Source organism: Gorilla gorilla, chromosome 13 (assembly GCF_029281585.2).
Source record: "Gorilla gorilla gorilla isolate KB3781 chromosome 13, NHGRI_mGorGor1-v2.1_pri, whole genome shotgun sequence".
Lineage (NCBI taxonomy): Eukaryota > Metazoa > Chordata > Mammalia > Primates > Hominidae > Gorilla > Gorilla gorilla.
In genome coordinates, this window is record NC_073237.2 from 127246672 (window position 1) to 127274350 (window position 27679).

Below are 27679 nucleotides of genomic sequence, written 5' to 3' on the forward strand. Positions count from 1 at the left end.
AGTCCTCCCACCTCAGCCTCCTGAGTAGCAGGGATCACAGGCTTGTGCCACTGTGCCCAGCTAAGAGGCTGCAATTTTTAAATGAACTGTATTCAGAGTTTGTACATCAGTGTCTTTTTTTTCTATGAATCAGTTCTCTAAGTAATAGAATTTGGAAAAGACCGCTGGTGATCTAGCTGTGGCATTTAGATTGACTCATGAGCTAACTGACAAATTTACTACTTAACAGTGGAAAATAATGTACAGGATATATTTTTTTGAATAGGTTGTCCCACCCTCGAGTTCTGTGTCTTTCCTGAGTCCACATATGTGAACCTTGTTTTAACCAGGTGACAGCATCCCATAGGCACGGATCTCTGTCTTCTGTTGTCCACATCATGTGTCTTGGCAGTTGTTCCTTATTGATATACATAAGGTTGTCTTGTTTTTGTATGGATATATTTTAACATGTACCAGTGTTCAGTGGGCCTTTGTCTTATTTCCAATATTTTGCTGTTCTAAACAGCAGCACAGGGGATCCTCATTTGCACGTATGTGAAACTATCCTGGTGGGTCAGCTTCCAGAAACTACTGGATCAGGGACCGTGTGCATTTATGGCCTTGACCATACTGCCAAAGTACCTTCCAAGGAGTTTGTGTCATCAATCTGCACTCCCCAGTGGTGTTGAGAGAGTGCCTGTTTCCTCCACCAGCACAGTGTGTTTCGGTTTTAGTTCTCCCAGGAAATGGGTGTTAGCTGGGGAGCTCCAGAAAGAAGCCGAGAAGAAGGGCAGTCGTACCCTTGGCAGTTGCACGCAGTGGCTCTCTGGCCGCACAAGGAGGGCTCGGAGCCTGCTGTTGCCGGGTTGCACTTGCTCTTGCAAGACAGGCATTCCTTGCAGTGGGTTCTCCTCTGGCCAGGGAGATGAGTTCTGGGGGCTCCTCTGCGAGGTGGTCTCTCATGGGCTTTCCTCTCGAGCTTCAAGTCCCAACTCTGGAGTGTGAATCGCCTTCCTCAGTCTAACTCTGTCCCTCCAGTGGTTTTTTTTTTTTTTTTTGCTTTTTGTTTTGTTTTTGTTTTTTTGAGAGAGAGTCTCACTCTGTCACCCAGGCTGGAGTACAGTGGCGTGATCTCGGCTCACTGCAAGCTCCACCTCCCGGGTTCAAGCAATTCTCCTGCCTCAGCCTCCCGAGTAGCTGGGACTACAGGTGCCTGCGACCACGCCGGCTAATTTTTTTGTATTTTTAGTAGAGACAGGGTTTCACCATGTTAGCCAGGATGGTCTCGATCTCCTGACTTCATGATCTGCCCTCCTCGGCCTCCCAAAGTGCTGGGATTACAGGCGTGAGCCACCACACCCGGCAGTCTCTTCAATGTATTTAGCCGTGTTGATCCTGATCCATCTGATGGGTGAAGGAATATTGGAAATAAGGATAATCCCTGTGGTGTTTCACTGTGCCTGTAACCTCTCTCACCTAGCATTTGGTTAACCAGAAACAGATGTGGAAACTGATCTATCTGTAGATAATGGCCCTGCTCAGGGAGGGGGTCCCTGCTGAGAGCGAGACATTGAAAGCCTGCTACACAGAAACTGCTGGAAGGCCAAGCCATTTCTTTTTTCTTTTTTTTTTTTTTTTTTCAGACAGAGTTTTGCCCAGTAGCTCAGGCTGGAGTGCAGTGGCATGATCTCAGTTCACTGCAACGGCCTCCCGGGTTCAAGCAATTCTTCTGCCTCAGCCTCCCGAGTAGCTGGCATTACAGACTCCTGCCACCACGCCCGGCTAATTTTTGCATTTTTAGTAGAGACGCGGTTTCACCGTGTGGCCAGGCTGGTCTCGAACTCCTGGCCTCAAGTTATCTGCCTGTCTCAGCACCCCAGAGAGGCCAAGCCATTTTTAAAAACAGTGTTCTTTTTCATGCTGTAGAATACCTGTGCTTGGGGGTGAGCAAAAAGGAGGAAACTGATTAGAAAATACCTATGAGGGCCGAGTGCAGTAGTTCATGCCTGTAATCCCAGCACTCTGGGAGGCCGAGGGGGGCAGATCACAAGGTCAGGAGATCAAGACCATCCTGGTTGACATGGTGAAACCCCGTCTCTACTAATAATACAGAAAATTAGCTGGGCGTGGTGGCGGGTGCCTGTAGTCCCAGCTACTCGGGAGGCTGAGGCAGGAGAATGGTGTGAACCTGGGAGGCGGAGCTTGCAGTGAGCCGAGATCGCGCCACTGCACTCTAGCCTGGGTGACAGAGCAAGACTCCGTCTCAAAAAAAAAGAAAATACCTGTGAGATGTTGAGTCTGGGAGAATGTATCTGTGAGAAGACAGACAACGCTAGTATTCGTTAAAGAACCAGCCTTTGTTTTCTACAAGCTGTCTGTTCAGTCTACTCAGGAATAGAGATAAACTGCCTTAATAGTAATAAAAGCAAGCACCGCTGAGTGAGTGCTGGCCTCATTCCAGGAACTGCTCTTGGCACTCTGTGCACAAGGGAGATACTGACATTCTTTCTGTTGTGCAGATGAGAAAACAGGCTCAGAGAAGGTGAGTAACTTACCATGGTCACACAGCAGCAGAGCTAGGTCAGTATAATCCACAAGTCATTCTCTTAACCGCTCCGCCGTACCGCCCAGAATGTTCATCTGCATCTGGGCCAGCCTCGTCAGTCTGTGCAAAGAGGCCAGTTGACCCATCTCCCTCCCTAACAAGCACAGAAGAGACCAGGCTGAAAATTCATAGCTTTCACTCAAAGTGTTTCCTTCACCCTCATTCATCCGAGTTAGTTTTATTTTACTATATAAAGAGAATTTTCTTCAGCAAAATGATAGGAATTTTTTTAATGAAAGTAAAGGAATGTCACAGAATTGCGTCAGGGATATTTCCAGTTTAACACAACTACAAACGTAGGCTGTTTTGTTGTTGTTGTTTTGGTTTTCTATTTTGAGATGAAGTCTCACTCTGTCGCCCAGGCTGAAGTGCAGTGGTGCGATCTTGGCTCACTGCAACCTCCTCCTCCCGAATTCAAGTGATTCTCCTGCCTCAGCCTCCCGAGTAGCTGGAACTACAGGCATGTGCTACCACGCCTGGCTAATTTTTGTATTTTTAGTAGAGATGGGGTTTCACCATGTTGACCAGGTTGTTCCGGAACTCAGGTGATACACCTTGGCCTCCCAAAGTGTTGGGATTACAGGCATGAGCCACCACACTCGGCCAGCTGTTGTTAATAGTTAAAATTATAAATTGGACAAGATCTGATTCCAGCAGGGGGAGACAAATTCACATTGATTTTTCTATAAGAAAAGGAATTATTTGTACTTTCCTCCCTTGTGTGTTTGTAAGAGAGACAGATGAGAAGAGGGCTGCCTTTGAGAGCCATGTTCCTTTTGCACATACATGCCTCTCAAGATTATTACATGGGTCTTTTAGAAGAGGGTCAGTAGCTATAAAAGCAAATGATATTTATGAAATGATTTCATTGTATGTTGTTTATTATGTAGTCTTCAAAACACAAAAACCCCACTTGCTTCGAAAGCTTCCTTTGAGAGCTACTTTTTAACCATATTGTTGATCAAGCAAGATTCTTAAAGCCCCAGTCCTGTACGTGAGCAGCATTGAATCCCCGGATACTGGCAGGCGTTCACTGTCTAGCCTTTGACATTAGCATGTCCCCCTGGTAAATCAGAGTACTCCATGCCAAAAAACAGCATGGTCTGCTGAGCACGTTAAGGAGCAGAGAGGGCTCAGAAGAATTAAACGGCCAATGGGGTGGTGACAGAGGTGAGCTCTTTCCCCCTCGGACAGCTTGGCATGGTGACTACCAACGAGGTTTAATTGACATTAAGAGCAGCTCACCATTTTTAAAGAGCGATAAATTGTTTCCAAGTTTCAGCCTCACGGAGCCCTGAGCTAAGAGATAATGGGCTGACACATAGCCTCATTGGTCACGCTTCACTTGTAAACAGGATTGGCCAAAGCAAGAAGGCTGTAAGTAAAGGTTGGCCCGTCCTCTGGAAGCCTCCCCCACAGCAGGGTGGGGAACTGGGGCAGCCATAGCAAGCAGGACCATCAGGACACGGTGTCTCCCAAACGGGCTGGAACATACAAGGTTCTACGTTTAATAGAAAGTTGATCAAGCCTTCCTCTTTGGGGAGCCTAATTTTTAAGCCATTCACTCTCTGTTCCCCTGCAGTCTTTTCTCTCCAAACTCTGTTGAAACTTGGAGGCATCTCGCTTCCTCCTTTGGCCTTTGTAGCCAGGTTTTCGCAGCAAACAGACCATATCATTTAACACCCACCTGCTTCTTGTTCTGATAGTCAGTTCAGTAGACAGTAGCATTTTTTAAGTCAAAAAGAGGCTTAGTGATGTAGGCCAAGGTCAAGGCTCTGTGTCATGGGGCTCTCCCCAGGGCTCAGTGCCACGGCACTTCAGTCTTGACCCCAGACTGAAAAGATGAGACGACCTGTAGAAGTCACGGCCTGTCCGTCCTGGGCCCATGCTCCTATCTTTTTCTCCCCCTTGGCATTTAGATACCATGGACTTGTTAAAATGTGACATGTACTGATGATCCTTATGAATTTGTTGGTAGGGGAGCTGCTGGTGAGGATTATTTTAGACTGTGAGTAATTGACCTGACAGACAGTGATGACTGCTTCATTAAGAGCCCACGACCACGTGCCAGAATAGTTCAGCATCCTCTGTTGCTACTGTACTTTGAGACATCGTTCTTCTTTGTGATGCAATACCTCTTTCTTGTCATGAGGGTTTCTTCCCTTAAATCAGGTACATTTCAGATTCTTCAGGTGATGTTTTTTAGGCTGAGTGTGTTAGCACCCCTTGGAAACCAGGTTCCCTGGGGAAAGTGTGCCACGTTTGTGGTGTTTGCCCGTATAGCTCTCCCACACCCCCATGAGCTCCAAGAGGTGGGGAAGCACATGTGGCCTGCCTAGCAGGCACCAGAAGCAGGTTGTCGGCACATGCAAGCCAGCTTTGCCATGTTGCCCTGGGGGAGAATTGAAAAGTTTGGCCCCAAAGGGGAAAATTGTTTCTGCCATCAAGTTGCTGGTCAGCTGTCATGGAACCTGTCTGCAACAATGTGGCTGTCACAAAACGCAGCCCAGGACGAGTATGCGCTGAAGCTCCATTTTGCATTAACCATTCAAGTACTTACCCACTGAAAAGCACTTCCTGAAATAATTTCACCTTCGTTTTTTTCCTTCTGCAGGAGGACACCATGGAGGTGGAAGAGTTCTTGAAAGAAGCTGCAGTCATGAAAGAGATCAAACACCCTAACCTGGTGCAGCTCCTTGGTGAGTAAGCCCAGGGCTCTGAAGAGAGGGTCTCGCACCGCACCCCCAGGGTGACACAGGCGCTGGGGAAGACGCACGGGCGGCTCACTGCACAAAACCTCGTTGGAACATTTGTGCTCTGCCGACGTTCAGCCACGGGTAAAATGAGGCCTGTATGGGATGGGTGTGTGCGTGTGTGCACATATGCACATGTATGTATGAGAGGGAGAATGTGATTATTTTAAGTGGATACCTAAAAGCAGTCAAATGCAAATCTGAAATTAGTTTCTGAAACTTGGGCATTTTCCAGAGTTTTCTCACTGAAGTGATTCTGTAAGTAGACACATAACCATCAGACGTAACCATTCGGGGGTAAACTGATGGTGGTGAAGGTCATTTGAGATGGGGCCAGGTCTGCGTCTGGATTCTGTGGCAGCCTCTCCCTGCGTAAATTCAAGTTCACTGGCTTGAGAAGAAGAAAAGAGCCTGGCCATGTCCCTCCCACACGAGCACAGTCTCAGGATGCAGGTGCTTGGGACCATGTTGGAAGTTGGGCCCAGGACTGAGGAGCAGAGTCAGAATCCTTCAGAAGGCTTTTTCTTTAGACAGTTGTTTGTTCAGTCGGGAGCGGAGCCACGTGTTGAAGTCCTCGTTGTCTTGTTGGCAGGGGTCTGCACCCGGGAGCCCCCGTTCTATATCATCACTGAGTTCATGACCTACGGGAACCTCCTGGACTACCTGAGGGAGTGCAACCGGCAGGAGGTGAACGCCGTGGTGCTGCTGTACATGGCCACTCAGATCTCGTCAGCCATGGAGTACCTGGAGAAGAAAAACTTCATCCACAGGTAGGGGCCTGGCCAGGCAGCCTGCGCCACGGAGTCACAGGGCGTGGAGCTGGGAAGCCTTTTACAAAAAGCCCCAGCCTAGGAGGTCTCAGGGCGCAGCTTCTAACCTCAGTGCTGGCAACACATTGGACCTTGGAACAAAGGCAAACACTAGGCTCCTGGCAAAGCCAGCTTTGGGCATGCATCCAGGGCTAAATTCAGCCAGGCCTAGACTCTGGACCAGTGGAGCAGCTAATCCCCGGAGTAAGAAATATTTCATTTTTGAACCATTTTGGGCTAAGTGGAATATTAAATGAAGTTCATAAAAGGCGTCCTTCCTAATAATCACAGCCCCCTCTGAAAGAGAGTACTCATTGTTCCTCCGGGGCCAGCGCACAGCAGTAATGGCCTCTTCCTGGGAGCCGCTGGCATTGCTTTTACACAAATTCATGGGAACAACCAGTACATGGCTTTTGTTTTTTAGTGTGTGTGTTTTTTTTTCCTGCTTTCTCTTTATTATCTTTTCATTCTCCACTTAACTTGCTGTCCTCTGGTTCAGGGATGTTCCCACAATTGTCAGAATTGTGTATGTGGAGGTCTAAATTAAGTGTCTTTGCTGTTTTAAACCCTGAAGTGTTTTGACCTTCAAATGTGCCACAATTATCTTGGTCTTCAAATTCTTTGCTGGTGGAAATGGCTTCCCAGCAAAGCGACGGCCTGTGCAGGACAGAGCCTGATGGGCTTTGCTGGTGTCTTTTATACGAGATGTTCTCCACACCACCACTGTGACCTTTCCTACCCAATTAGCTCAAGTATGAAACCTCTACATGAGATTTCATAGCAAGGAATAAGGGTAGCATGTGTGAAATGCTGGCGGCTCCTTGTAAGACAGATTTTCTATGCTCCACGAGAGCCTGATCCGGATACTCCTGGCTTTCAGGAAAGTGAACCCTCTGATGCTGCAAATTGAGATTGCTTGACTTCTGGTTTGCCTGGCACGGCCGGGTCCGTTCCTTCTTCATTCAAGCGAACTTAAAATGCTTTACCAAAATCCTCTTAGGCACAACTCTTCTGTATTTAATTTCACTCTTGTTGCTGACGATCAGGCTATCTCATGCAGCCATCACCTCAAGCTGCTGCCCCCTCTCATTCCGCTCTTCCCGTTTGCCTTGTGATTTCATGGTTAATGTTCGTGAACCAAAGATTAGACTCCTACCTCCCTGGGAGAATCAGGAAGTGAGAGGAAGCAGATTATACAGGGAGAGTTTTTTAGGATACATTTGGGTACACCTCAGGAAGAAAGAGGGAAGTAGGAAACACAGTTTGGGTAGAGAATGCCATGGGCTTTGTTTTATTTTGTCTCATCAAGTCTGAATAGGACAAGTGGAGATGCACTCTGATAGAAGTTTCTTGTAATCAAGGACTGGGCTCAGTGTTTGTCTCTGTGCCTGGCATAGAGTAGCAATAACTGCACTTACTATTCTCGACACATCAATCAAAGCACTTAGCATATTAATTAATTACACTCACAGCAACCCTAAGAGGTAGGTGCCATTATTATCGTCTTCATTTTACGGATGAGGTAACTGAGTCCCAGGGTAATTAACTTGCTCCAGGTCATGAGGCCAGGGAGCCCGCTCCCAGCACCAGCCTCTCCCCATGTTGGGATCTCAGGGTGTGTTTGCTGAGAGGCTGGCACTGTGTTAATTGCCGTGGGCATTAATACAAACTTCCAGGGCACTGGACTCAATCTTTCCATTGTCAGCATTGCACCTTTGCTCAGCAGTGGTGGATTTGTGAAGTGGAAGGTTGGCCAGGAGCTCTCATGGGTGAACATTTTCCTTTCTTAGAGATCTTGCTGCCCGAAACTGCCTGGTAGGGGAGAACCACTTGGTGAAGGTAGCTGATTTTGGCCTGAGCAGGTTGATGACAGGGGACACCTACACAGCCCATGCCGGAGCCAAGTTCCCCATCAAATGGACTGCACCCGAGAGCCTGGCCTACAACAAGTTCTCCATCAAGTCCGACGTCTGGGGTAAGGGCTGCTGCTGCACTGAAGTGGTCCTTCCTGACTACAGGAGGGTTTTTTTCTGCCTCTTTCTTGCTCTTCCCTTTGTTTTCTTCCTTTCTTTTTGTTTTTTTGAGACGGAGTCTCACTCTGTCACCCAGGCTGGAGTGCAGTGGTGCAATCTTGGCTCATTGCAGCCTCTCCCTCCCGGGTTTAAGCGATTCTCCTGTCTCAGCATCTTGAGTAGCTGGGATTATAGGCACCCGCCACCACACCCAGCTAATTTTTGGTATTTTTAGTAGAGATGGGGTTTCACCATGTTGGCCAGGCTGGTCTAGAACTCCTGACCTCAGGTGATCTGCCTGCCTTGGCCTCCCAAAGTGCTGGGATTACAGGTGTGAGCCACCGTGCACAGCCACCCTTTTTTTTTTTTTTTTTAACTGTGTATTTGGCCTGAGGTCCAAATATGGTGCACAGTGTATCTGCTGACCTGTCTGTTAAGTCTCCTCTATAAGCCCCCTCTCCATGTCTTTATTTCCCTTGCTGTTTATTGAAGAAACCATCCTTAGAGTTTCTTATGTTCTGGGTTTTGCTCATTGTCTCCCATGGTGTGATTTAATATGTTCCTCTGACTTCAGTATTCCTAGTAATGGGTGGCTGGATCTGGAACGGCCTCATCACATTCAGGTTTGACTGTTTCTCTTTTAGTAAGAGTGGATCAGGGGAGATGGTGTGCCCTTCCATCAGTAGATACAAAATGCTTCATTTATTTCCTTCCTTCCTTTCCTCCCCTCTCCCTCCCCTCCTCTCTTCTCCTCCTTCCGACGGAGTTTCGCTCTTGTTGCCCAGGCTGGAGTGCAGTGGCACGATCTTGGCTCACTGCAACCTCTGCTTTCTGGTTTCAAGCGATTCTCCTGCCTCAGCCTCCTGAGTAGCTGGGATTATAGGCGCATGCCACCACCCCCAGCTAATTTTTGTATTTTTAGTAGAGGCGGGGTTTTACCATGTTGGCCAGGATGGTCTCCAACTCCTGACTTCGTGATCCACCCACCTCGGCTTCCCAAAGTGCTGGGATTACAGGCGTGAGCCACCACGTCTGGCCCCAAAATGCTTGATTTGCTATCGTTTTTTTGTGTTTTTTTTTTTTTTGAGTAATTTTTAGCAGTTACTGATATACAGTGCCTAGATCCAATAGTTTGCTAGGTATTGCCAGATAGCAATTCTCTAATTCTGTCATTCCTATTAAGTCATTAGTGGAAACTTGTATGAGGAGAAACAGTTCCTCATCTGTGTGGTTACTTAGTGGTACAGTTCATGTAGGAAGAGCAGGATCAATTCTTGCTTCTTTGTTTTTATTTACCAGTTTTTAAAATAACAAATTAGTTTTTCTTTTTTTTTTTTTTGGAGCCAGAGTCTTGCTTTTTCTGGGGTGCAAAGTACAGGCTGGAGTTCAGTAGCATGATCTCGGCTCACTGCAACCTCCGCCTACCAGATTCAAGCAATTCTTCTGCCTCAGCCTCCCAAGTAGCTGGGATTACAGGTGCCTGCCACCACGCCTGGCTAAATTTTTTTGTATTTTTAGTAAAGATGGGGTTTCACCATGTTGCCCAGGCTGGCCTTGAACTTCTGAGCTCAGGCAGTCCACCTGCCTTGGCTTCCCAAAGTGCTGGGATTACAGGCGTGAGCCACCATGCCCTGCCACAAGTTGGTTTCTTTTTTTTTTTTTTTTTTTTTTTTTGAGACAGTCTCACTCTGTCGCCCAGGCTGGAGTGCAGTGGCATGATCTCAGCTCACTGCAAGCTCCGCCTTCCGGGTTCACGTCATTCTCCTGCCTCAGCCTCCCAAGTAGCTGAGACTATAGGCGCCCGCCACCACACTCGGCTAATTTTTTTTCTATTTTTGTAGAGACGGGGTTTCACTGCGTTAGCCAGGATGGTCTTGATCTCCTGACTTTGTGATCCGCCCACCTCGGCCTCCCAAAGTGCACAAGTTAGTTTCTTAATACCCTTCAGTGGTGGCCAATTAGGTTTTTGCTGTCATTGGTGGTATTATGAACTCTCAGATTTATATATATCTGATGTGTTTCAGTCCACTGCGGTTATTTTCCCTGTTGATATTCAGATTGTCTCATCTTTGGCCAGTGGGAACTTCACATTAGCTCCTAGTCATTTTCACATTAACTTTGTAGTTTTCCATGACATCCGCGCCCTCAAATGACAAGCTATTGCAGGTTCATTCTGTGCCCCAGGCCTGAATCACCCGTTTCTCTAAGGAATCTTATCCTTTAATGGGAAATGGAATGTTAAGGCAATAATCTCAGATTTCAAAACTTTCAAAGATTTCATAAGATTTTTATAAAATGTTTAGAGTGAGAAGGGGCTTTGGAGATAGTCTTGTGCACCCAGAAAGCAGTGGTGGCCGGTTAGGCACAGAGCCGGTTGGTCACAGAGCTAAGAGTTAGCATGGCCAGCTGACTTCCGGCGCCAGGTTCCTTCTACCACATATCCCAGCAAGATGGCCACGTTACCTAAAAGACCCCACAGGGTCTGAAACTCATCATCTGCCCTCCTCCAGCATGTTTGTGGGGTAAGTTTACTGAGTCTTGTTCTGTCCTGGTCTCCTTTTTTTTTTTTTATTTTTGAGACGGGGTCTTGCTCTGTCGCCCAGGCTGGCGTGCAGTGGAGCAATATCAGCTCACTACAACCTCCGTCTCCTGGGTTCAAGCAATTCTCCTGCCTCAGCCTCCAAAGTAGCCAGGACTACTGGCGTACACCACCACACCTGGCTAAATTTTTTTTTTTTTTTTTGAGATGGAGTCTCGCTCTGTCACCCAGCCGGGAGTGCAGTGGCGCGATCTTGATCTTGGCTCACTGCGAGCTCCACCTCCTGGGTTCACACCATTCTCCTGCCTCAGCCTCCCGAGTAGCTGGGACTATAGGCATCCACCACCACGCCCGGCTAATTTTTTTGTATTTTTAGTAGAGACGGGGTTTCACCATGTTAGCCAGGATGGTCTCAATCTCCTGACCTCGTGATCCGCCCGCCTCGGCCTCCCAAAGTGCTGGGATTACAGGCGTGAGCCACCGCACCCAGCCTTGTCCTTGTCTTCTGATGATAAAGAGCCTGGTAAAATGTCAGAGCCTGGGCTGCTGCCGGGGCCATCCCCTCTGAGGTCTGCTGCAGAGGTGACTGATTTTCAATGTAGTGTAGTGAAATGCTACACATCTTGAACAGCCTTTCTCTTTCGGTTTTCTTTCAGCATTTGGAGTATTGCTTTGGGAAATTGCTACCTATGGCATGTCCCCTTACCCGGGAATTGACCTGTCACAGGTGTATGAGCTGTTAGAGAAGGACTACCGCATGGAGCGCCCAGAAGGCTGCCCAGAGAAGGTCTATGAACTCATGCGAGCATGTAAGCCTTCCTCAGCCTGTTGTCACGAGTATATGTGGGCATTCCAGGAAATTCAACTGTGCAGGAGTGTGTACGCAAAGTTGAAAGTTTTTCCATGAGCTCTCTCCATTCCAGTTCTTCAGAAGCAGCTAATGTAGCCACTTGATACCTATTGACCTTTATTTACAGATAAATAGTATGTGTGTGACTTGTCTTTTAAAGCAAAAATGGTATTGATAGATACCAAACCTGGGTGTATTCCTAAATACAGATTCCTGGGCCCTGCCTTCACAGACATTCTGCTATAGTAGCTAAGCTCACGAGGTGATTTTTTTTTTTTTTTTTTTTTGAGACGGAGTTTCGCTCTTGTCGCCCAGGCTGGAGTACAATGGCGCAATGTTGGCTCACTTCAACCTCTACCTCCCTGGCTCAAGCGATTCTCCTGCCTCAGCCTCCCAAGTAGCTGGGATTACAGGCATGCACCACCACGCCCGGCTAATTTTGTATTTTTAGTAGAGATGGGGTTTCTCCATGTTAGTCAGGCTGGTCTCCAACTCCCGACCTCAGGTGATCTGCCCGCCTCGGCCTCCCAAAGTGCTGGGATTACAGGCGTGAGCCACCATGCCCAGCTGCGAGGTGATTTTTATCCGGTCGTTTTATACTAATTACATATATGTTATCTGTACTATGCACACACAGGATGTTTTCATATATCTTATAAGGTATTTATATGGCCATTTCTTACACTGTTTTCCCACACGTGTCTTTCCACGTCCATATATTCAGATCTCTCCCTCTCCCTACCTCTTATTTATATATAGCTGCCCAGTACTCCATTAAATGATTTCACTCATTCATCCGGTCCTCTTTTGATGTGCATTTGGTTGTTTTACACATTTGTTTGGTTTTTGCCCTTATAAACAAAGCAGAAACAAATATTCATGTACACGAATCTCTGGGCACTTTGGCTGGTATTTCTAAAAGTTGAACCGTTGGTTCCAAGAACTGTGTGGGTTTTAAATTTTGATACATTTTACCAAACTGTTAAAAAAGGTTGTGCCATTGTATGCTCCAGTCAGACGCATATGGGAGTGACTGTTCGTGGTCCCCAGTACTAGGCTTTGTCAGTCTGTTTAGTCCTCACGTTAGTCTCATTTTCATGAGAATTTCTTTACTTCAGACTTTGCTAACCGTGAAGAAAGAACAAGATAGAAGGTGAGCTGTTTGGCTTAGTAATGTTCTACACCTACTAGAGCGGGGCTGGGAAAAATATATTTGTAAATGCAGTTCTTGCTGTCACTGTCTCTCTGGGGTTTTACAATCCATATTCCGGCCAGCATCTAACGTCTTTTCAAATTCTTAATGTCTGTAACAGGACATGATGACATTCATCATTTTAACTTGTTGCAGCAAAAGATGGTTAGCAGGATTGGAATGTTGCTTTCATTGTAGACTTTTCCTTGAGAACTGCTAGCCCCGTATTGCTAGCCAGATCTCATGGATGATCTGACTTGGGTTTCATCTGTCCAGGTTGGCAGTGGAATCCCTCTGACCGGCCCTCCTTTGCTGAAATCCACCAAGCCTTTGAAACAATGTTCCAGGAATCCAGTATCTCAGACGGTAAAGTACCCATCCCGGGGTACCTGCAGTGGGGTGAAAGGGTAGCCATGTGGGACTGTAGCCTGGGTCATTCGGTTCACTTCCTGGTGAAAGTTCACAGACCAGCCTGTCCTGAGACCAGAAAGCTGGGCAGAGGTGTGGAGTGTTGTGCTTTCTTGTCTGCTGCAGCCCTGCAGAGTTCTAAGAAATGCTAAGGGCTGTTTCTCCGGCATCCACGTGCCTTTTCTTTAGTTGTATGCAGATGAGCACTGTTACCTTACAAAGAAAGAGAACCACCACACCAAGCCAACACCAGTACTGATGGCTGCTGGATTTTTGTTTCTGTCCCTGTATGATTCTTAGAAGTAGAAAAGGAGCTGGGGAAACAAGGCGTCCGTGGGGCTGTGAGTACCTTGCTGCAGGCCCCAGAGCTGCCCACCAAGACGAGGACCTCCAGGAGAGCTGCGGAGCATAGAGACACCACTGACGTGCCTGAGATGCCTCACTCCAAGGGCCAGGGAGAGAGCGGTAAGTCCCCCCCTTCCCCCAACCCTGCTACTCTTCCCCTCCCTGCCAGAGGCTACATTCAGGCCATCATAGGCCAACGGGAAGCTGTGAATGGAGCCCGCACAGAAGGGCAGCCATGGCCTTTGTCAATGGTTCAGCTTCGGAAGGAGGAAGGTTCTCCTCTCCCCACCTGCCTCCTATCCCCTCCCTCTGAGAGTCCCTGAGGAGCATAGGCTCCAGCAGTGAGTTCAGTCCTGTAGGCAGAGGTGCTTCTGAAGCCCGCCAAGGAGCTAGCCCATCTCCCACCTGTTACCCATGGCGTCTGTGGTTGCTGTCTCAGAGCAGATTCAACGATAGTAAGCACCAGGCTGCGTGACAAGCAGCTCACGGTGAAGGCACTGATGTGAGAAGCTCGCTGCAGCCAGGTGGAACCAGGACACGCACGTGGACAGAACCCGTGTCCTGGTGGTCTCTGGGAAGAGCATCTTTCTGGTGCCATTGCCTAGGCGAGCAAGGGAGTTGGGATCAGCTCAGGAGGGGTCTCAAGACACTAGCATAAATAATAATTGCCAACATTTATGTAGTGTGCCTACTGCAGGCCAGGCTCTGTTCTATGTTCGTGGTTGACCCCCAGAACCAGCAGTCCAGGTTCTGCTGCAGACCAGCTGAACAAAAGCATTGAGGGGTGTATTAGTCTGTTTTCATGCTGCTAATAAAGGTATACCCAAGACTGGGTAATTTATAAAGGAAAGAGGTTTCACCGACTCACAGTTCCACATGGCTGGGGAGGCCTCACAATCATGGCTGAAGGCGAATGAGGAGCAAGTTCACGTCTTACTTGGCGGCAGGCAAGAGAGCTTGTGCAGGGGAAGTCCGCTTTATAAAACCATCAGATCTCGTGAGACTTATTTACTACCACGAGAATGTGGGAGAAACCTCCCCATGATTCATTGATCTCCACCTGACCCCGCCCTTGACACGTGGGGCTTATTACAATTCAAGGTGAGATTTGGGTGGGGACTCAGCCAAACCATATTGGAGGTGGGGGGTAGGCCAAGCATCTGGGTTCGTAGAGGATCCTGGGGATGGCAATGGTGGACTCCATTCTAATGGACTGCAGACTGGGTACATGTGAAGGGACTGGACAAAGCCCTACTTCTTGAAGATTTATGGTGGGATGTTTACTGACAGCAGAATTTATAAACCTGAGTTTTCTTTATCACGTACTCTCATTAGTAAAAAAAAAAAAAACAAAAAAACAACATGCAGCCCATATATATGGTATATAAAGTACGTATGTCCACTACTGTAGGAGTAGAGTATGTATGTTATGTACCAAAACACACATTTAAAAGGCTTGCATGCTAAATAAGTCCAAATTTGCAATACTTCCCGCCCCGCTGGGTCATCTCACTCACCTACTTGGAGGTTATGGCGTATAGACTCTCCAGAATCTTCCACCCTTCCTCCTCCTGTCGGTTTTCCTGATTTCAGGTGGCTGAGCAGTAGGGAGGAGAGGCCTCTGTGGGAACGCTGTGCTTATTAAGAACCCAGTGATCAGCAGTCATGTTCATTTACGCCTGTTAGTTTCATCTGAGGGGTATTTTGATAGTGATCTCTTGGTGAGCCGAGGGTGTCAATTAACTGCTCAGTGCTGAAACTGAGTGGTGCATAATTCATTGCAATTTTACTCTCCTGGCCTCCTTCCACTAGATTAAAGTTTTGGGAGGGCTTTGGTGTTCCCTGATTCAGATGTCCCGCGTGCTGCCTTGGGTTCTGATAAATGCACACTGGTACCTCTGTTGAGTTACAGGTGCCAACAGAAAACCTCTTCTTGCAAGCTGACCTCTGAGGGAGAATTCTGTTACTCACTAGCAGGAGCTTGGCAACACCAAAAAGATTTCCTTTTTTTTTTGAGACGGAGTCTCACTCTGTTGCCAGGCTGGAGTGCAATGGCATGATCCCGGCTCACTGCAACCTCCACCTCCTGGGTTCAAGCGATTCTTCTGCCTCATCCTCCTGAGTAGCTGGGACTACAGTCATGTGCCACCACACCCAGCTAATTTTTGCATTTTTTAGTAGAGATGGGGTTTCACCATGTTGGCCAGGATGGTCTCGATCTCTTGACCTCATGATCCGCCCACCTCAGCCTCCCAAAGTGCTGGGATGACAGGCTTGAGCCACCGCGCCTGGCTACCAGAAAGATTTCTTATGAGCTATGATTCATATTTAAAGAGTGCCCATTAAAAAACTGTTGGCCGGGCGTGGTGGCTCACACCTGTAATCCCAGCACATTAGGAGGCCGAGGTCGGCGAATCACAAGGTCAGGCTCCCGTGGCACAAGCTGGGGGCTGCCCCCACCCCATGCTCCCCAGAGGAGCACCCAAGCGTCTGGGCTCAGACAGGCCTGGATCTGATAACCGGCTCTGATGCCACCATCCCTGAGGCCAGGCAAGTCCCAACTGGGCTACAGCACTGTTGTGAGAATGCAGATGAGGTTGTAAAGGTGAAGCACGTGTCACGCTTCTCTCAATAAAGCCATCATTGCTGTTAGGATTGTCATTAGGAAAGGCTTTGGGCCGGGTGCAGTGGCTCATGCCTGTAATCCCAGCACTTTGGGAGGCCAAGGCGGGTGGATCACCTGAGGTCAGGAGTTTGAGATCAGCCTAACCAACATGGTGAAACCCCGTCTCTACTAAAAATACAAAATTAGCCAGGCGTGGTAGCGGGTGCCTATAGTCCTAGCTACTTGGGAGGCTGAGGCAAGAGAACCATTTGAACCTGGGAGGCGGAGGTTGCAGTGAGCTGAGATTGCGCCACTTCACTCCAGCGTAGGCAACAAGCGAGACTCCAACTCAAAAAAAAAAAAAAAAAAAAAACCACACACACACTTTGGTCTCTTTCCCTGAAGATGGGAACAAAAAGCTGGATGGCCCTGGCCTCTTCATCCCTGCACTGGTTTACTTTAAGGCAGCAGCCCCCCCACCCACCCACATCACTCTCTAGTGAGTATAAAAACGATGACAAGGCCAACCAAAGGGTCAAAACCTATGGCTCTCCTGCCAGCCAGCTAGCCGAGAGGCCTATGAGGAGCTCTGGGAATAAGGGGCTGTGTCCCACAGTGGGGAAGGGACAATGGGCCATTATGCACAGGAGATAAGAAGGGATGACCTTTGACAATTTTTTTGTTTGTTTGTTTTGAGATGGAGTCTCACTCTGTCTCCTGGGCTGGAGTGCAGCAGTGGCACTCTGCCTCCCGGGTTCAAGCGATTCTTCTGTGTCAGCCTCTAGAGTTGTCTGGAGTTGTCAGCTCTTCCCCTTGCGTTTCAGATCCTCTGGACCATGAGCCTGCCGTGTCTCCATTGCTCCCTCGAAAAGAGCGAGGTCCCCCGGAGGGCGGCGTGAATGAAGATGAGCGCCTTCTCCCCAGAGACAAAAAGACCAACTTGTTCAGCGCCTTGATCAAGAAGAAGAAGAAGACAGCCCCAACCCCTCCCAAACGCAGCAGCTCCTTCCGGGAGATGGACGGCCAGCCGGAGCGCAGAGGGGCCGGCGAGGAAGAGGGCCGAGACATCAGCAACGGGGCGCTGGCTTTCACCCCCTTGGACACAGCTGACCCAGCCAAGTCCCCAAAGCCCAGCAATGGGGCTGGGGTCCCCAATGGAGCCCTCCGGGAGTCCGGGGGCTCAGGCTTCCGGTCTCCCCACCTGTGGAAGAAGTCCAGCACGCTGACCAGCAGCCGCCTAGCCACCGGCGAGGAGGAGGGCGGTGGCAGCTCCAGCAAGCGCTTCCTGCGCTCCTGCTCCGCCTCCTGCGTTCCCCATGGGGCCAAGGACACGGAGTGGAGGTCAGTCACGCTGCCTCGGGACTTGCAGTCCACGGGAAGACAGTTTGACTCGTCCACATTTGGAGGGCACAAAAGTGAGAAGCCGGCTCTGCCTCGGAAGAGGGCAGGGGAGAACAGGTCTGATCAGGTGACCCGAGGCACAGTAACACCCCCCCCCAGGCTGGTGAAAAAGAATGAGGAAGCTGCTGATGAGGTCTTCAAAGACATCATGGAGTCCAGCCCGGGCTCCAGCCCGCCCAACCTGACTCCAAAACCCCTCCGGCGGCAGGTCACTGTGGCCCCTGCCTCGGGCCTCCCCCACAAGGAAGAAGCTGGAAAGGGCAGTGCCTTAGGGACCCCTGCTGCAGCTGAGCCAGTGACCCCCACCAGCAAAGCAGGCTCAGGTGCACCAGGGGGCACCAGCAAGGGCCCCGCCGAGGAGTCCAGAGTGAGGAGGCACAAGCACTCCTCTGAGTCGCCAGGGAGGGACAAGGGGAAATTGTCCAGGCTCAAACCTGCCCCGCCGCCCCCACCAGCAGCCTCTGCAGGGAAGGCTGGAGGAAAGCCCTCGCAGAGCCCGAGCCAGGAGGCGGCCGGGGAGGCAGTCCTGGGCTCAAAGACAAAAGCCACGAGTCTGGTTGATGCTGTGAACAGTGACGCTGCCAAGCCCAGCCAGCCGGGAGAGGGCCTCAAAAAGCCTGTGCTCCCGGCCACTCCAAAGCCACAGTCCGCCAAGCCGTCGGGGACCCCCATCAGCCCAGCCCCCGTTCCCTCCACGTTGCCATCAGCATCCTCGGCCCTGGCAGGGGACCAGCCGTCTTCCACCGCCTTCATCCCTCTCATATCAACCCGAGTGTCTCTTCGGAAAACCCGCCAGCCTCCAGAGCGGATCGCCAGCGGCACCATCACCAAGGGCGTGGTCCTGGACAGCACCGAGGCGCTGTGCCTGGCCATCTCTAGGAACTCCGAGCAGATGGCCAGCCACAGCGCAGTGCTGGAGGCCGGCAAAAACCTCTACACATTCTGCGTGAGCTACGTGGATTCCATCCAGCAAATGAGGAACAAGTTTGCCTTCCGAGAGGCCATCAACAAACTGGAGAATAATCTCCGGGAGCTTCAGATCTGCCCGGCGACAGCAGGCAGTGGTCCGGCGGCCACTCAGGACTTCAGCAAGCTCCTCAGTTCAGTGAAGGAAATCAGTGACATAGTGCAGAGGTAGCAGCAGTCAGGGGTCAGGTGTCAGGCCCGCCGGAGCTGCCTGCAGCACAGGCGGGCTCGGCCATACCCGTGACAGTGGCTGACAAGGGACTAGTGAGTCAGCACCTTGGCCCAGGAGCTCTGCGCCAGGCAGAGCTGAGGGCCCTGTGGAGTCCAGCTCTACTACCTACGTTTGCACCGCCTGCCCTCCCGCACCTTCCTCCTCCCCGCCCGGGCTCCCTGCTCCGTCTCTGTCCTCGAGTTTTATCTGTGGAGTTCCTGCTCCGTGGACTGCAGTCGGCATGCCAGGACCCGCCAGCCCCGCTCCCACCTAGTGCTCCAGACTGAGCTCTCCAGGCCAGGTGGGAACGGCTGATGTGGACTGTCTTTTTCATTTTTTTCTCTCTGGAGCCCCTCCTCCCCTGGCTGGGCCTTCTTCTTCCACTTCTCCAAGAATGGAAGCCTGAACTGAGGCCTTGTGCGTCAGGCCCTCTGCCTGCACTCCCTGGCCTTGCCCGTCCTGTGCTGAAGACATGTTTCAAGAACCACATTTCGGGAAGGGCATGCACGGGCATGCACACGGCTGGTCACTCTGCCCTCTGCTGCTGCCCGGGGCGGGGTGCACTTGCCATTTCCTCACGTGCAGGACAGCTCTTGATTTGGGTGGAAAACAGGGTGCTAAAGCCAACCAGCCTTTGGGTCCTGGGCAGGTGGGAGCTGAAAAGGATCGAGGCACGGGGCATGTCCTTTCCATCTGTCCACATCCCCAGAGCCCAGTTCTTGCTCTCTTGTGACGTGCACTGTGAATCCTGGCAAGAAAGCTTGAGTCTCGAGGGTGGCAGGTCACTGTCACTGCCGACATCCCTCCCCCAGCAGAATGGAGGCAGGGGACAAGGGAGGCAGTGGCTAGTGGGGTGAACAGCTGGTGCCAAATAGCCCCAGACTGGGCCCAGGCAGGTCTGCAAGGGCCCAGAGTGAACCTTCCTTTCACACATCTGGGTGCCCTGAAAGGGCCCTTCCCCTCCCCCGCTCCTCTAAGACAAAGTAGATTCTTACAAGGCCCTTTCCTTTGGAACAAGACAGTCTTCACTTTTCTGAGTTCTTGAAGCATTTCAAAGCCCTGCCTCTGTGTAGCCGCCCTGAGAGAGAAGAGCTGCCACTGGGCACCTGCGCACAGGTGGGAGGAAAGGGCCTGGCCAGTCCTGGTCCTGGCTGCACTCTTGAACTGGGCGAATGTCTTATTTAATTACCGTGAGTGACATAGCCTCATGTTCTGTGGGGGTCATCAGGGAGGGTTAGGAAAACCACAAACGGAGCCCCTGAAAGCCTCGCGTATTTCACAGAGCACGCCTGCCATCTTCTCCCCGAGGCTGCCCCAGGCCGGAGCCCAGGTACGGGGGCTGTGACTCTGGGCAGGGACCCGGGGTCTCCTGGACCTTGACAGAGCAGCTCACTCCGAGAGCAGTGGGTAGGTGGCCGCCCCTGAGGCTTCACGCCGGGAGAAGCCACCTTCCCGCCCCCTCATACCGCCTCGTGCCAGCAGCCTCGCACAGGCCCTAGCTTTACGCTCATCACCTAAACTTGTACTTTATTTTTCTGATAGAAATGGTTTCCTCTGGATCGTTTTTTGCGGTTCTTACAGCACATCACCTCTTTGCCCCCGACGGCTGTGACGCAGCCAGAGGGAGGCATTAGTCACCGACAGCGGCCTTGAAGACAGAGCAAAGCGCCCACCCAGGTCCCCCGACTGCCTGTCTCCATGAGGTACTGGTCCCTTCCTTTTGTTAACGTGATGTGCCACTATATTTTACACGTATCTCTTGGTATGCATCTTTTATAGACGCTCTTTTCTAAGTGGCGTGTGCATAGCGTCCTGCCCTGCTCCCTCGGGGCCTGTGGTGGCTCCCCCTCTGCTTCTCGGGGTCCAGTGCATTTTGTTTCTGTATATGATTCTCTGTGTTTTTTTTGAATCCAAATCTGTCCTCTGTAGTATTTTTTAAATAAATCAGTGTTTACATTAGAATCCTTGGCAGATTGCTTCGGCCTGTGATCCTGCCCTGTTGTTCTGAGCCTGTGCGGTGGCGGGGCCGGGATGTAGTGGGTTCTGGTTTCCCGACGGGGCTGGGGCCCGGCATCAGGTCTTACAGAGCAGAACGGTGGCAGGTTGCCCCCAGCTGCCCAGGGCCTCTGCGGCCTGGGTGCCCACAGCTATCTTTCAGGCACTTGCCCTGCTATGCTCGGACCCTTTCTGTACCCTTGGCACTTACCTGCCGGCAGCCTGGCCCCACCGGCGTCACTGGGAGTGGGCTGTGCCACCATACAAGCCACATCTGACTGGCGGTGTCAGGCTGTCGCAGCGATGTGGAAGTGGGGTGAGGAGGTCACGTCCCGTGCTTCTTGCTGGCTGAGGGCAAATCCCTCCCCACGTGCGCCTGTTCTCTCTCCACCTTTCCGCCCTAAGCCCCCAGGTGCCCTTACTCACTCATGTTCCTTGAGCCAGGTGTCTTAGGTCTTTGTGTGGATGAGGAGGAGCGGAGGTGTGAGGTGTGCTGGCCTTCAGGGCCTGAGAAGGCCATCCCAGACTGAGCCCCACCGCCCTTTCCCAGCTCAGTCCCCACCGAGCTGACAGCTTGGAAAGGGGCGGTTGGGAAGTGAGTAGCACCCTCTGATAATGATACTGATCAGGCCAGCAGGTTTGTCAGGGGTGCAAATCCTGCTTAGCAGAGCATATGAAGATCACAGCTCAGTGAAGCTCCACTCAAGAGACCTGGAGCGAGACTGCTGTGCGGTGGGTGACAGGTGGAACTCCAGCCGGGCCGGGGCTGGTGGAGCCCACTGCGAGCAGTGCCGGGCACCAGATTCTCCCCGTCTCATTTCACAGGGACAAAACCAGGCTGGGGCCCCCAATTTCCTTGCCGGTTGAACCATAGCTGGCCACCAGATCCACCAAGCCTGGGACTTCTCAGGGCTGTCCTTTGAATGGCTGCTTCTCCCAGGTCTGAACGAAGACATAGGACAACTCTGGTGACAGCCACAGCTGGTGGCCGCTTCCTCGTGTCAGATGTGGACAGTCACCCCACCCTCCCAGCGCTAAGCGCTGAGACTGCGTGTCCAGAGTTGGCTCCTGCATGTGAGGCCAATTGGTCACACTGGGCCATTGTGGAGGAAGACGCCTCTCTTCTCCCAAATGGGGATCTTTCATGGGTGTCACCTGAGCTTATAGAGCTTAGTTTAGTCTAGCCATTCCAAGACAGTGGTTTCTTAACCTTTTCTAGGTCACAAAACCTCCTGAGAACCTAATGAAAACTGGATCCCAGCCCCAGAAAAATGCACCTGTGTGCACACACCCAGCAGTTTCCAGGTCATTTCGAGTCCTGCCTTCGAGGTCCATTGTTATTATTTACAAAACACCAGCCTAAGGTATTAGACATTTTCTTAAAAGGCCAGGCAAGGTGGCTCATGCCTGTAATCCCAACACTTTGGGAGGCTGAGGTGGGTGGATTGCTTGAGGCCAGGAGTTCAAGACCAGCCTGGGCAACATAGACCCCATCTCTACAAAAAATACAAAAACAAGTTGGGTATAGTGGGGCCTGTAGTCCAGCTACTCAGGAAGCTGAGGTGGGAGGATTGCTTGAGCCCAGGACGTGGAGGTTGCAGCGAGCTATGATCGTGCCACTGGATTCCAGCTCCAGAGTGAGACCCTGTCTCAAAAAAAATTTTTTTTTTCTTTTTGAGACAGAGTTTCGCTCTTGTCTCCCAGGCTGGAGTGCAATGGCACAATCTCCGCTCACTGCAACCTCTGCCTCCTGGGTTCAAGCGATTCTCCTGCCTCAGCCTGCGGAGTAGCTGGGACTAGAGGTGCGCACCACCAGACCTGGCTAATTTTTGTATTTTTAGTAGGGACGGAGTTTCACCATGTTGGTCAGGATGGTCTCGATCTCTTGACCTCATGATCCGCCCACCTTGGACTCCCAAAGTGCTGGGATTACAGGCATGAACCAGCGCGCCCGGCCCACCACTTTTTTTTTTTTAAGACGGAGTCTCACACTGTCACCCAGGCTGTAGTGCGGTGGCGCCATCTCGGCTCACTGCAAGCTCCGCCTCCCGGGTTCATACCATTCTCCTGCCTCAGCCTCCCAAGTAGCTGGGACTACAGGTGCCCGACACCACTCCCGGCTAATTTTTTGTATTTTTAGTAGAGATGGGGTTTCACCATATTAGCCAGGATGGTCTCTATCTCCTGACCTCGAGATCCACCCACCTCAGCCTCCCAAAGTGCTGGGATTACAGGCATGAGCCATCGCACCTGGCCAAGCCCACCACTTTTTTTTAATGAGAGAGTTTTTGTTACTGTCCTCCTCTGACAGGTAAGGAAGCTGAGAGGCTCAGAGATGTCAAGCAGCTCGGCCAAGGTCACACAACATGTATCAGCTGGTGCCTACCACGGCAGCCTAATTAGTAGACAGTGCAGACAGCCCCAACAGGACCAGGAGAGAACTGTGCCCAGGGCCGGATTTCTCCCTCCACAGTGGAAGAGAAGCAGCCAAGTATTACAGCCAGCCCAGCTCCTTGGGCCACAGAGATCATTTCAGGAGGCCTTTCTAAACGGAGTGCCCTGGGGAAGCAAACTCTAAACGTCCTCGTATGAGAAGACATTAGGTGAGACCAGGCTGACCACAGTGCCCCTGTCAGCACTGCCCTCGTCCCTGGGGGTCACCTAATGTCTTGCTCCCCTGCCCCCACACTCCAGTTGATATCACTGCTGTAATCAGGGAAATCTCTGAGCTCTTTTTCTGGGAGGGCATTTCCGAGGGGCCAAGGAGCTGCAGATTGGAGGAGCACCAGCAGCACAGGGCATGCCCCTGCTCCCTACCCAGAAGCTGGAAAGTACCATGTCAGGTTTGGGGTCATCAGTGAAATCTGCCAAGCAGCGTCTTTGGCACTGGGGCAAAGTTAGGACGAGGTGGCTTCCCTCTTGATTACTACAAGAGCTGTCTATGGCTGACTGTCCCCAGGAGCCTGTTTTGTTTGGGGTTTTTTCTTAAATATTTGTATTAATATTTCAAACATACAGGAAAAGACAAATATTTTCCATTCATCTTGATAGCTAAATACCTTTAGATCTACACACCAAGATGAAGACCGCCTTGTGTCTTGGATAAATGTAACGAGCAGATGCTGGCAGCTCGCAGGTGCTCTGGGCTGGAGGAGTTAGAACTGCCGGGCCAGGTGGAGTGAGCCAGCACCGCTCAGGGGAGCTTCATCTCTCTGATTCCAAAATAAATGTTTTCTGGAGTCTCACCTTCACCGTCCTGGAGAGGGGTAATCTTATCTGTGGAGGAGAGAGCGAGGGCTGAGGGGGCGCTGTGGTGGCATGAGAGGCCCAAAGACCTTGACAGATATGGTGGGCTTGGCCGCGGGGCACAGGGTTAAAGAGGAGGCTTAGCCAAGCCCAGCGGGAGTTGATTTGACAGCAGTGCCCTTAGCAGCTTGATTGTTCGGATTTTCAGGGCTACTGAGCTCAAGTGTACAAGCAAACTGGAAAGAATAGCTTTGTTGGGTTTTTTAAAATGATAAAAGCATAATGACAGCATATCCACTGCTTTGAAGGCATCCCCCGCCCCCATGTTCTTTATCTCAGGTTTTTCCATCAAGGTTAATCTAATCCTGCTAAATTAACAACCAGCCAGTGCATCCCCAAAGAGCCTGTGGAATGTGCAGGGTGGCTCAGCCTCGGTGTTCTCTAAAGTACTGGCTGTGGGTGGCTCCTTGCTCACTTGCAGAAGTTGGCAAGTGACGAGTGGCCAGGGGACCGTGCGTCAGGGCGTCCCTCTGCCCTCAGCCTGCTGTGTTTCACCCGGTCTCCGGTGAGCACATCTCTGGCTGCTTTGCGTGAATGAGCCAAGGGAGGGATAGATCTAGCTTACCGCCTCCCCCTCCCTTAAGCCAAGCAGAATGGGGTGCGTGTGCACACCTGCGGTGAACGAATCTGTCCGTTCACCCTGTGCCAGGGCCGTCCTTACAGCAAGGACCCTGGGGATGTGTTCGTCCCCATCAGTGTCATGTTAGCAAGCAGTGACAACATCCCTTTGCAGGCAGCATCCTGAACCACTCTGTCCTCAGACAGTGGCAGAGCCCAAGAGAACAATGTGCCCCACCCCCCCACCAGCCTCAGGAATCATTGTCTTGTCCCCATCACAGCAGCCCTAAGACTCAGGGCACATGCGCCAAGCCTGGGGGGCTAGTTTCTGTGTGGGAAGTGGTGGGGAAGCGGTGAGGAGCTCCTGGAGAAGGCGGCAGCTTTCATACCGGGTGATGTTCTGACTCCGGTGTTCTCTCCCATCTCAGCACCCATTCTGCTCCCCAGTCAGGTTGGTTCTTTGTGGCTCAGATCTGTCACCCCTTAATGAAGTGGCTTTCTGGCTGCCAAGGATTGAGAGCTGCTACTGAGGAGTATAAGTCACTAATAGCATGGAAAACACTGTGAAATACTCCAAGGTGCCAAGCTGGGCCCAGCCCAGTGTGGTTCTAAAAGGCTAATAAAAATCCACCAATTAATTGTGACAGCTCAATGGGAAATTATTCAATTGTGAACAGGGGCAAGCTGCAGCTCGAAAGGAGGAGGGGAGGGGTTGCCATAGTAACATCAATGTAAGTTCTCATCTCAGCAGCGGAAGCCAGCCCGGGAGTGAGCCGCATCCGACCGCCGCCTCTGACACGGGATGGGATGCAGGAGACACCAAAGGCGCGTTTGAAACGGATGCTTTGCCTGGCCCCGGGCCTGCAGCCGCTCCCGGCTGAGCATGGGCTCTCCCCGGGGCAGAGAAGTTGTTTTCCGAATGTTCCTTGCTCTTAGGAAACCTGGGAAGGAGCAGCCCAGTGGAAGTGAAAAGCACATGTGCTGTGTTCCTCCGCCCCTTTGACCGACTGCCGGTTACGGGGATCTAGAGGAGGGGTGTTTGGGTCCAGTCAACAGGAGCTCCATCTCCCGAAAGGCAAGGCACCCAGAACTCAGACTATGGGGGAGGCCAGCATTCCAGTATGGTTTTGCAGTTGTCACAACTTTTATTTGAAAAGGTACACACGACATATTCTGATTTTGAACATGTGAAATGAAACCTTGCTATAGCAAAAACGGATTCCTTCCCAACGCATCTGCCAGGAGACTCCTGGCCGGGCTAACACTGGGCCGCGGAGAACGGCTGTGGTCAGAGGGGCAGGCAAACCACAGCAGGGGCTTCTTGCCAGGGGGATCTTGTGCTCATGGCATGGAGAAGGGGATCGGGTTCTTTTTTCCCATTTTTAACTTTCAGAACCATCCTCTGTACCCAGTGGAATGCACTCATTTGCACTCTGATGTCAGCCGCAGTCGTCCCTATAGAGACTGTCACAACTTTGATTACCCAACTGTAAGCACTCAGCCCGCTGCCTCGCTCTGCTATTCACACTCATGGCCCAGCCACAGCCTCAGCTCCGTTCCCCTGGGGCCAGGGGGCTGCTCGGAGTCAAAGCCCCAGGGGAAGAGAGAGGCTGGGACGACGGAGGCTCCAAGACAGCCTCCTTTTCGACACTGCCTAGTTTTTTGCTTCAGCAAAGTTGGAAATCAAAAGTAAGCACACACCTAACCTGTCCTACCGTGGATTGTTCATCGTAACCATGCCTACATCATCTGGGTGTCGTGGTCTTTGAGACTGGGGGAGAAGGCAGGAGTGAAGACAACGGGGGTGAGTCCAAGAAGCAAATCCTTCCAAGGCGTCCTGGCCCTTCACCGCCGACCGAAACGGAAGCTGAAGCCGCCTTTCTTCCTGCTGTAGCCATTGAGCTCCTCAGCCAGGTTCCCTAACGGGCCGCTGGTCTTCTCCCGCGCAGCAGAGAGGAAGCCGGTGGCCTCACCGCCTTCGTCCTGCCTCCCGAAGCGGAATCTGCAGCCAGCATGCTCTCTGCCCGATGTCTGCAGCCCCCTGGCTATGACAAGCAGGGCCTGTGGCTGTGAAGCTCTCAGCCACCGAGAGGAACCCCACACGGAGTGGGGTCGGGGCCCCGCGGCCAGGTCGGCCCAGCGTTCTCCGGCTCCGAGGCCACCCATGGCGTCTGTGGGCTCTCTTCTGTCCAGCAGAGGAAAGCAGGCGCCCAGCGGCAGGAAGAGGAAGTAGATCAGGGGGTAAGGCCTTACCATCTGACCCAGGAGGAAAGAGAGGCAGAGTGACAGGCTGCACACGTGGCCAAGCGCAACTCACCAAAATGTTTCCCCGGGACAGGCTGGCAGCGTAGATGTGAGCAGGGGGCTCAGCTGAGCCCGGCTTCCGAGCAGTGCTGGGACTAGGCCACTGTTTTATTAGCAGGATCAGGAGGTGATTGTGCCAATTAGGCCGGTTCTTCTCCTGCAGTCCCCACGATCTGCCTGCCTGGGCAGCTTGGCACTGTAAATCCACCGCTGCTGGCTGGCAGAGCAGTGCCCAGGCGGCCCCGGGAGAGTCAGCAAATGTATGCTCATTTTTCTCATTATAAAATGGCCATATCATTGCAGAGCCATGGGGTGGAAAGTTAAAAGCATCAATCTCCCTTAGTGTTCAACTTGATAATAAATGGGTCTAGCTATGCTGTTTAGCTGGGACATCCTGCTGATGTCTCTTTCACGTGGGAACGAGTTGCTCCTGAAAGCCAGAAACAGATTGGATGGTCCTGGCCTAATGCGGACACCCACCTGGGAAGGAGTGTGTGGACGCCGCTGGGGCCTGGGCACCGTAGGTCTGCCAGGCTCTGAGCTAAGAGCTCACACATGTGATTGTACTTCATCTTCATAGTACTCCTGCTTGGTAGGTCCGGCCAGTCCCACTTTTTCAGGCAACAAAACTGTCAGAAAAACTGAGATTGTGCCGAGGCCACACAGCCAGAAAATGGAGGCTCTGAATTCATGATTCTAATGGCCAGACGGCTTCTTCAAGAAGCATACATATCTGCTAGGTCCTCCCAACCCTCCTGTTTCACAGGGGTGGTGTCGGTCTCAAACAGCTGAGGTGACTTGCCCCAGATCTCATGGCCTTATCAGTGCCAGAGCTAGAGTT

At 51.4% G+C, this 27679-nt stretch overlaps 2 protein-coding genes across 4 annotated transcripts in view; one reads left to right on the top strand and one right to left on the bottom strand.

Annotated features, from left to right (window-relative positions):
- ABL1 (ABL proto-oncogene 1, non-receptor tyrosine kinase) overlaps positions 1-20637 on the top strand; it is a 175002-nt gene extending 154365 nt beyond the window's left edge. For all 3 annotated transcript variants that reach the window (XM_019033606.4, XM_004048750.5, XM_063696804.1), the window contains exons 5-11: positions 5199-5283; positions 5930-6107; positions 7937-8121; positions 11354-11506; positions 13016-13105; positions 13448-13612; positions 16922-20637. In XM_019033606.4, the coding sequence (XP_018889151.3) occupies positions 5199-5283; positions 5930-6107; positions 7937-8121; positions 11354-11506; positions 13016-13105; positions 13448-13612; positions 16922-18636 (2571 nt within the window). In that variant the 3' untranslated portion in view covers positions 18637-20637. The remainder of the gene's footprint in view (positions 1-5198; positions 5284-5929; positions 6108-7936; positions 8122-11353; positions 11507-13015; positions 13106-13447; positions 13613-16921) is intronic.
- Positions 20638-21762: 1125 nt separating this feature from the next.
- QRFP (pyroglutamylated RFamide peptide) lies at positions 21763-27154 on the bottom strand. The gene has a single exon (XM_063696805.1). The coding sequence runs from the start codon at positions 26788-26790 to the stop codon at positions 26380-26382; it is 411 nt and encodes a 136-aa protein (XP_063552875.1). The 5' UTR covers positions 26791-27154; the 3' UTR covers positions 21763-26379.
- Positions 27155-27679: the final 525 nt, after the last annotated feature.

Bases quoted from the DNA above. Each gene is read 5' to 3' on its own strand.
- QRFP (XM_063696805.1), bottom strand. From the start codon at position 26,790: ATGGTAAGGCCTTACCCCCTGATCTACTTCCTCTTCCTGCCGCTGGGC.